The sequence below is a fragment of the Salmo trutta genome, chromosome 4 (assembly GCF_901001165.1).
Source record: "Salmo trutta chromosome 4, fSalTru1.1, whole genome shotgun sequence".
Classification (NCBI taxonomy): Eukaryota; Metazoa; Chordata; class Actinopteri; order Salmoniformes; family Salmonidae; genus Salmo; species Salmo trutta.
Genome location: NC_042960.1, coordinates 62549936 through 62559218, shown reverse-complemented (window position 1 = coordinate 62559218; position 9283 = coordinate 62549936). Strand labels below are relative to the sequence as shown.

Genomic DNA, 9283 nt, shown 5'->3' with positions numbered 1-9283 from the left:
CCATTTTGACAGGCTGGGGTACAAGTTAAGGCTTTCTTCTGGAAGTGGGCCAGTGGCTTTACAGTCAACAGATACAATAAGATCACATTAAATCGGACTGGAATGGGGCACAAAGGCCCTGCACAAGCAAAAGAAGGTCAGGGGATAAAATGGCAGAAATGTCTATAATATTGCATTTCTTGGCTGGTGTTAGGCTACCGTCTACGAAATTGAGGTGAAGGATGATGGAATGGCTACACGTGCCACATTTTGTGTGGTGGGAAGCTGAGGAGATGGATTGTTTGACATCTCATCCAAAACAGAGTATGTCAGAGTATGATCGATGTTTTGATACAGAGTATTGATGTCATACAGTATTAATCCAGGACTTTGCCACTAGCAACTCACCACCGGAACTTCTTCAATGTGTGCACTGTAGATTGTATGTAATGAATGTATTTATTTGTATGCACCATGAAGTACAACTGAATACATTACAGTATGTGAACAGTAATGCTATAGGTGAATAGGGGGAGGGAGCTGCACTTCAAAACAATGAAACCGTGTAGAGAACATTCACCCAAAGGGGAAAAAGCAAACATCACATGGTGAAAAGAGGCATAGAATACTGTACAGGCGGAGATGGAAGCATAAAGAGAGGAAAGATAATATTCACTTGCTTCAGTGACCTTGAAGTAACCTCCACCTTAGTGAGAGGAAAGACGGAGAGGAGAGAAAGAAACAGACAGACAGAGGACAGAGAGGAGAGAAAGAAACAGACAGAGACAGACAGAGGACAGAGAGTAAAAGATTGAAAAGGGCAGACAAAAGGAGAGAGCTAGGAATTAAGAGTGAGAGAAGAAGAGGGGTGTGCGTCTTGTGAGAGGGAAGCATTTGTGAAACCACTCTTTGAAGGGGCAGTCCACACTCTGTTGCTCTCACGACCAAAAGGCATGTTAGTGTGCGAAAGCTAACCAGCTAACAGCACTGCACAGGACTGGACCAGAGTAGAGATCAGAGGAGAGAAATCAAGAGCGACATGAACGACATCAAACTGGCCCTGCTGGGCAGTGAGGGCGCTGGGAAATCAGGTGAGAGATCCACCGGAGAGCAGAGAAATCTCTAGGTCAGATAGAGACACTGTGCCTGGAGGGAGGGGAATATATGGTAGTCAATATGCAGAGGAGGAGGAGGGGGGGGGTTAACTACTAATCGATCTTCTAAAGAGAAACAAGTACAAGATCAAAGTCATACAAGTACACACCTGTATGTATGTGGGAGCATGTAAATAATGGTTTCATCATACATCATTTGGAGGACTACACAACATTTCATCACGTGGCTCCAAATTGACTTCGATATGATGGTTATTATGGTTAGAACTCTATTTCTTGAACTGCATTTGTATTTGTATTTGTATTTATTATGGATTTTACTGACATAAAAGATCCCACCATGTCGAATGAACAAATTATCGGTCGACATTTATGAAGTTACACCGAAACTTCCTGTTTCCATCACAGCTGTTATTGTTTTTATACAGTATGACTTTACTCGCATAAAAACTGTGGATGGAACCGTGGTTACTGTGGTGGTACCCTAAAATGCAAATTTGTACCATAATCATTATCATATTTATGTTTAAATATCTGTGATTTTGCATTGATTCATTAATGTTATGATACATAAACATAAATAACATGAATTTTTCTAAACGAATCAGTACGGTTGGATTTTTTGCACCCGTTACTGAAATGGTTGTTCAAGTTTAAATGGCTTAGTGAGTCTCTTCACATTGTCCCTGAACCTGGAAGTCAGTGAATGCAGGTTGCTGGTAAATAATAATTCCAACTGTTGGATAGTCTAACTCTGGCTGGATTCCAAAAGGAATTACATATCCCTTTGCAAGCTAGCATAGTGTGAATTGCAGGTAGGTTTGCAAAATTCTGGAAACTTTTCAATGGTTGGAACTGGGACAGAGTAAGCAGGAAATGTGAAAAATTACTGCAATCTGACGTGGCCTTTAAACCATGAGTTTCAGCATACTGTATTAGGGTAAGCATAGACCCTCAAAATAAAGCCTTATGAGATGTATTTTGTTATAATTACTTAAATTTGAACGACAAAATTCACCTAGGACCTCGCTCGGTTAAGGCCACAGGGCTAAAAATGTCTCTGTCATTAACAAATACAGTAATGGGTGGTAACTCTACAATTCACTCGAAAAGGCAAGGCACACTGGGAAATTATATTGGAGGTGTGGCTTAATGGCTTTCCGTTAGTTATTTTTGGCCACCCGTGAGTCAAAGTGTTGTGCCACTTTAAGTAGTCTATGGTAGAGGTAAACATTTTTGTCACTTACAAAGAACAAATCACTTTTGATTGTGGTTCTACCCTATAAAGGCTAAATGTACATTTTCTAAATGTATACTTTTGTACCTGTGGACTATATGTAAGAAAGGTACTATCTGAGGTATGAACAAGGGTGCAATCATGTTCCTTTAACTAAAGGCTCAAAGGATGACCTTACAGGGTACCACCTAGTGACAAGTGTTTATAGCTCTTTAAGAAAAAATCTAATCCTTTATTTCTAAGAGTGTATGTGGGAGCATGTAAATAAATGTTTAATCTCACTGTTTGTCATAATTTGTCCCACAATGTGATAATATATGGGAGACCCATTCCGATATGGAGGGGAGTGTGGTCTGAGAAAACAAATCCGTTATGAGGGGTCAATCAGTGTAACTCTTCATTATGAGTATTTAGTCTCATATAGTACTGGATATGCAGAATGACCCTTGATCAAATATATGGCTGTACACAATGAATGGAAAAGCATCACTTAATATCTCCAGATATGAATGTAATAAATATATTTCCAGATATGAATGTAATAAATATATTCCCAGATATGAATGTAATAAATATATCCCCAGATATGAATGTAATAAATATAGCTCCAGATATGAATGTAATAAATATAGCTCCAGATATGAATGTAATAGGGAAATAAAATATTTCAGTGAATACTAATGACAATGACCACAATCTTTATTATGTGCATCAGCTTCTCTGAGGAACTTGTGAGTGAAAGAAACCCCATGTCTTTTCCACAATAAATCAATTGAAATGAACTTGGGAGGGACAGTGACTGTACAGTCGTTTTTCATTGTCTGGATTTGAGGGAGGCAGGGGGACTCATTAAGAGTCTTGTGGCTGCATGGTGTCCTGTTTGGTAAATATCAGTATTCACTGAGTCACTGCAGCCTTCGGGAGCCCAGAGCCCATAGTGCACACCGTAGCAAAACGTTTTGCAATGGAACATGTTTTTCAATGAAAACAAGTGTTTCTTATTGGACAAGTGCAGGTTAGCCCCGCCCTGTTGCAGACCATTTTCTTCCGTTTGGTGCCTAGTGAATACGACCCTGGTATATGTGTTTAATACAACAGCAGGGTGTACCATTCCCCCTGGCACACTGCACTGCAGAGTGTTTTCTGTGGAGATGCACCGACTGTGCTGTGAGGCTAGAAGCCCAGAGACTGCAGGGATCTGTGTGTGAGTGTGACAGTGAGTGTGAGAGAGAGGGAGTGAGAGAGACAGTGAGTGTGTGAGGGAGAGTGCTGCCATTAAGTTACTGTACATTTTACAGGAAATGTTTTACATTGTAGGTGTGTATCGGTCTGTTTCTGTGTTTCTGCCAGTATGTGTGTGTGTGCTTGCATGTGTGTGTGTGTGTGTGTGTGTGTATGCGTGTGCATTACTGTATGTGTGTGTATGAGCATGTGTGTGTGCAAGTGGACTGGAGTGCTTCAACCAGAGCTCAGTAAAACTCAACCTGGGGCTTCAATTGAGTCTGACGGCTGTGACCTCATCTCTCACAGAGAGGGTAGTGTGTTCAGAATCTGGAAAGGGAGAACGAGCAGAAATAGCCGATTTTGCTTGCCAAATATGCACACATCCCTCGAGGTAAACCCATCCAGGCCAAACCTTTCATGTGTGGGGTTAGATGAAACCCCTGATTCCTCAGGCTTTTGGCACCCTCATCAATCCTGCACCCTCACCAAGCCTGCGTCCCAAATGACACCCACCTTATAAAGTGCACTACTATTGACCAGGGCCCATAGGGATCAGGTAGGGCCCATAGGGATCAGGTCAATAGTAGTGAACACACTGTAAATAGGGAGCCATTTGGGACACAACCTCAGCCTGAGGGATCATATGAAAATACATTTTCCTCCACTGGACAAACTGTAACCTTGTTTTCTTTTTCATTCGCCGATTTCCTCCAGCTGTCCTGGTGCGGTTTCTGACCAAGCGCTTCATCGGGGAGTACGCCTCCAACACTAGTAGGTGCTCCACACAGGCCCACAGTCCCATGATATCATGGCCATAGTGTTGTTCACATACTGCAAACACACGGCCCCACAGGCCCACAGGCCCACGATATCATGGCCATAGTGTTGTTCACATACTGCAAACACACGGCCCACAGGCCCACAGGCCCACAGCCACACGATATCATGGCCATAGTGTTGTTCAAATACTGCAAACACACGGCCCCACAGGCCCACAGGCCCACAGGCCCACGGCCCCACAGGCCCACAGGCCCACAGCCCCACAGGCCCACAGGCCCACAGCCACACGATATCATGGCCATAGTGTTGTTCAAATACTGCATCAGTGGAGCAAAGTATCACAGATACACTACCGTTCAAAGGTTTGGGGTCACTTAGAAATGTCCTTGTTTTCCATGAAAATATACATGAAATGAGTTGCAAAATGAATAGGAAATATAGTCAAGATGTTGACAAGGTAATAAATAGTGATTTTTTTATTTGAAATAATAATTGTGTCCTACAAACTTTGCTTCGTCAAAGAATCCTCCATTTGCAGCAATTACAGCCTTGCAGACCTTTGGCATTCTAGTTGTCAATTTGTTGTGGTAATCTGAAGAGACCTGAAGCACCTCCCACAAGTTGAATTGGCATGATGGCTACTTGTTATGTACCATACGGTCAAGCTGCTCCCACAACAGCTCAATAGGGTTGAGATCCGGTGACTGTGCTGTCCATTCCATTATAGACAGAATACCAGCTGACTGCTTCTTCCCTAAATAATTATTGCATAGTTTGGAGCTGCGCTTTGGGTCATTGTCCTGTTGTAGGAGGAAATTGGTTCCAATTAAGCGCCGTCCACAGGGTATGGCATGGCGTTGCAAAATGGAGTGATGGTCTTCCTTCTCCAAGATCCATTTTACCCTGTACAAATCTCCCACTTTACCATCACAAAAACACCCCCAGACCATCACATTGCCTCCACCATGCTTGGCAGATGGCGTCAAGCACTCCTCCAGCATCTTTTCATTTTTTCTGCGTCTCATGAATGTTCTTCTTTGTGGTCCGAACACCTCAAACTTACGTTTGTCTGTCCATAGCACTTTTTTCCAATCTTCCTCTGTCCAGTGTCTGTGTTCTTTTGCCCATCTTAATCTTTTATTTTTATTGGCCAGTCTGAGATATGGCTATTTCTTTGCAACTCTGCCTAGAAGGCCAGCATCCTGGAGTCGGCTCTTCACTGTTGACGTTGAGACTGGTGTTTTGCGGATACTATTTAATGAAGCTGCCAGTTGAGAACTTGTGAGGTGTCTGTTTTTCAAACTAGACACTCTAATGTACTTGTCCTCTTGCTCAGTTGTGCACCGGGGCCTCCCACTCCTCTTTCTATTCTGGTTAGAGTTAGTTTGCGCTGTTCTGTGAAGGGGGTAGTACACAGTGTTGTACGAGATCTTCAGTTTATTGGCAATTTCTAGCATGGAATAGCCTTCATTTCTCAGAACACGAATAGACTGACGAGTTTCAGATGAAAGTCTTTGTTTCTGGTCATTTTGAGCCTCTAATCGAACCCACAAATGCTGATGCTCCCGATACTCAACTAGTCTAAAGAAGGCCAGTTTTATTGCTTCTTTAATCAGAACAACAGTTTTCAGCTGTGCTAACATAATTGTAAAAGGGTTTTCTAATGATCAATTAGCCTTTTATGATAAACTTGGATTAGCTAACACAACGTGCCATTGGAACACAGGAGTGATGGTTGCTGATAACGGGCCTCTGTACTCCTATGTAGATATTCCATGAAAAATGACTATTGTAGCTGGAAACGGCAGATTTACAACATTAACAATGTCTACACTGTATTTCTGATCAATTTGATGTTATTTTAATGGACCAAAAATTTGCTTTTCTTTCAAAAACAAGGACATTTCTAAGTGACCCCAAACTTTTGAACAGTAGTGTATGTGCAGTGGTATCTCAACACCAATCAATGTTTATCAAATATTATTATCCATCTTCCTAATTATGGTGTAGAAATTACACCTGTGCTTCTTGTTCTTAAAGCAATCACTGCACATCAATGTAATACATGCAAACACATGTATGTACCCTGTACGGGTAAATAGGGTCAGTTTACTCACAGGTTTCTAATGGATATCTTCTCTGTTCTAGATTCACTGTATCGTAAAAGACTATCCATTGACGGTAGACAGCTGAATCTGGAGGTGTTTGACCCATGCTCTCAGGTACAACAGGAAATCTCCAAACAGCAGTATTTTAACAAAACAAAAAATCCCTGTCATAGCGTTTGGGTAACGTTCTTGTAACATTGTTGAAACATTGTGCATCAATGGTAGACAGCTGAACCTGGAGGTGTTCGACCCTTGCTCTCAGGTACAACAGAATACAACATAGGCCAAATCTTCCTAAACAACACCTGTCACAACATTGGGGTAGCGTTGTACTTCACTTCCGTGACCTGGTTTTCCCCTTGCACAAACCCCAGGAGCAGTCTAATGTTTACTTTCTGCAGGCACATGGACAATCCATACCTTAGAGTTTTAAATCTGATGAGATTTACGAGTGTATCCCAATGCAGTGAGTGCCAATGAGTCTGCCTTTGAAGAAAGAAAGCCATACAAGCTGTTCTGTGCGTAGCCAACCAGGCCAGAGACCTCAGAGGGTTTTTACTACAAAGTTCTGCTTTATTGGAACACCCTGAGGTTGAGGCCCAGAGGGGGAAAGGCCAATCTATTGTACTTCTCTGCTAAAGCTCACTGTAAGCCAAGACCTAAGAGGAATGCTACAGTGGCTTTAGATGCATTGTCCCATGGCTCGATCTTTACGGCCTCCACCTTCATAAAGAAAAGCCATGATGTCATTAAAGAGAGAAACAGAGAGAGGTTGGTGTGAGCCTGGAATGTTCACTGCTCTGCAGCACCTGTAGCCAAGGGGTACGGCGTGTGAAAGAGCTACTTGTCTTTTGCCATATACACCACGGTCACTGTTTTGATACAGGACTGATTTCATCTTATTTAACCTAAAAATGATTCATGCGGAGATTGTATGAGATGCACAGAATGAATCTTGAGAGAAAACGTCAGTACATTTTTAGAGAATTTAAGAAGAACACATCATAATCATGTTCATTAATGAAAATATATATTTCTTATTAGATCAGATAGTCCCTCCCTTGTTTCAGTCCGTTCTCTTCTGTTTTGTGTCTAATGAACACGTCTCAGTGTTGAGCTACCTAATTGTGGCAGTGTTGTTTGACAGGGAACTGAGGCTAGGTGTATACTGGAGGAGCCGGTGGACTGGGCTGATGGCTTTGTGGTGGTGTACAACATCAGCGACCGAACATCCTTCATCAATGCTGAAAACATTCTGCAGCAGATCAGAGAGACACGGATTGAGAACTGCAAAGGGTGAGAGCTCCTCTGAACAGGGAATTACATTTTTGGGAGGCTTGGTGAGAGGCAAAACCATTTGCAGTACCTCTGTTTTATTTTAATAAAAAGAGTGGAAATCCACATGCTTTTCCTATTTTGTTGTTCTTTGTTGGACAGCGCAATGAGATGGGGAGACAGACTGGGTGAATGGCAGAGTTAAAAGTCTCAGGGTGCGTTTTGTAACCCATGCCCAGAGGGACAAGGCATGCATCTTTTCTATAAAGTTTGAATTCTGTGGCACTGGGAAAGAATTTGTCTGGAATAATGCTGTTGATCGTGTTAGGGATTCACCTTATAAAGACTGCATAAACAGACAAGCATTATATCTATAACAGCCAAACAGACTGAGCGAGGGCATGAATCTGGGCCACCCGTATACATCAAACTGTCATAGACAAAAACATCTCAGTAAGGTAAGTGGGAATGGGCTTCATTTGGATAGAGCAGCATATCTCTGGAGCTCAGTGGTTTGTAATGGCAGGATTTCTAGACCTACAGTAAAAGGCTTGCTTTTTTTAGTCCCGCCTATTAAAACTAGCCTAAAAATATTAAGAAACCATGTGTGGCATGAAGTCAGTTAGTCGTTGTCATACGCTTTAACTTTTCCCTCATATGAGACGCTAATGCCCTATCTTCTGATACCTGCTCTGATACCTAGTCAAACTAGAAGCACACCTCGATTCTCCAAATGAAAATACACTGACTCTCAGTCTCTGCTTTACTCTGCCAGGGAGGTGGAGGTGCCAGTCTGTCTTGTGGGCAACAAGCAGGACCTGTGCCACGCCCGGCAGGTTTGTGAGGAGGAGGGCCGCTCGCTGGCGCAGGAGAACCGCTGCCTTTTCCAGGAGGTGTCGGCGGCCGAGAGCTACCAGGAGATCGCCAACCTCTTCACCCAGCTCATCAGACAAGTGATGGAGCACCTCAAGTACCGGGCCGACCGACGCCGCTACAGCAGCTCCAAGTCCATGGCCAAGCTCATCAACAACATGTTTGGCAAGAGGAGGAAGTCCGTGTGATATCCCCAGAAAGACTGGCCGGGATTGGCTGAGAGAGACAGAATGGCCTACCTAAGACTACAGTTGGACTCCAATCGTAAGGATAATGGTGAAGAGGATTCCCCCATAAACCCCCCTTTAAAGGCTCAGGGTAGCGGTTTTGATCTTTGATCTCCATAGCTTCTTCACACTGTATCAAATAATTTATGGGTAACAATAAATTACTTACTTTAATTGTTTTCAGTTACAATGGTCCTCCAAAAATAAAAAATGCTTTTTGCTAACCACAATTTTTCAAGAAATTTCTTCCAGACAGTCTGGGCGTGGTCTAATGCCGCGTTCACGTGCTTGTGGGAACTAGGAAACTCTGAAATTCCTGACTTGCTAACTGGTTGTAGTTATACATGTGCTGTGTTCAACCAGTTAGCAAGTCTGACATTTGAGTTTCCTAGTTTCGACTAGTACGTGAACGCGGTATAAGACGCTGGGCTGGGGGGGAAAGAGACAAGTTACCAAGTTAGCAGG

The 9283-nt window shown here is 42.8% G+C and overlaps 1 protein-coding gene across 1 annotated transcript; it reads left to right on the top strand.

Annotated features, from left to right (window-relative positions):
- The first annotated feature begins 746 nt into the window (after positions 1-746).
- Positions 747-9045, top strand: LOC115191558 (ras-related and estrogen-regulated growth inhibitor-like protein). The gene is made up of 5 exons (XM_029749353.1): positions 747-1070; positions 4270-4326; positions 6484-6557; positions 7591-7739; positions 8494-9045. Exons 1-5 carry the CDS (start codon positions 1019-1021, stop codon positions 8777-8779), a joined length of 618 nt encoding a protein of 205 aa, XP_029605213.1. The 5' UTR covers positions 747-1018; the 3' UTR covers positions 8780-9045.
- The last annotated feature ends 238 nt before the right edge of the window (positions 9046-9283 follow it).

Coding starts and splice junctions, on each gene's coding strand:
- LOC115191558 (XM_029749353.1), top strand. CDS start 1,019: ATGAACGACATCAAACTGGCCCTGCTGGGCAGTGAGGGCGCTGGGAAA. Junction 1,071..4,269: donor TGAGGGCGCTGGGAAATCAG/GTGAGAGATCCA, acceptor GATTTCCTCCAG/CTGTCCTGGTGCGGTTTCTG. Junction 4,327..6,483: donor GGAGTACGCCTCCAACACTA/GTAGGTGCTCCA, acceptor TCTCTGTTCTAG/ATTCACTGTATCGTAAAAGA.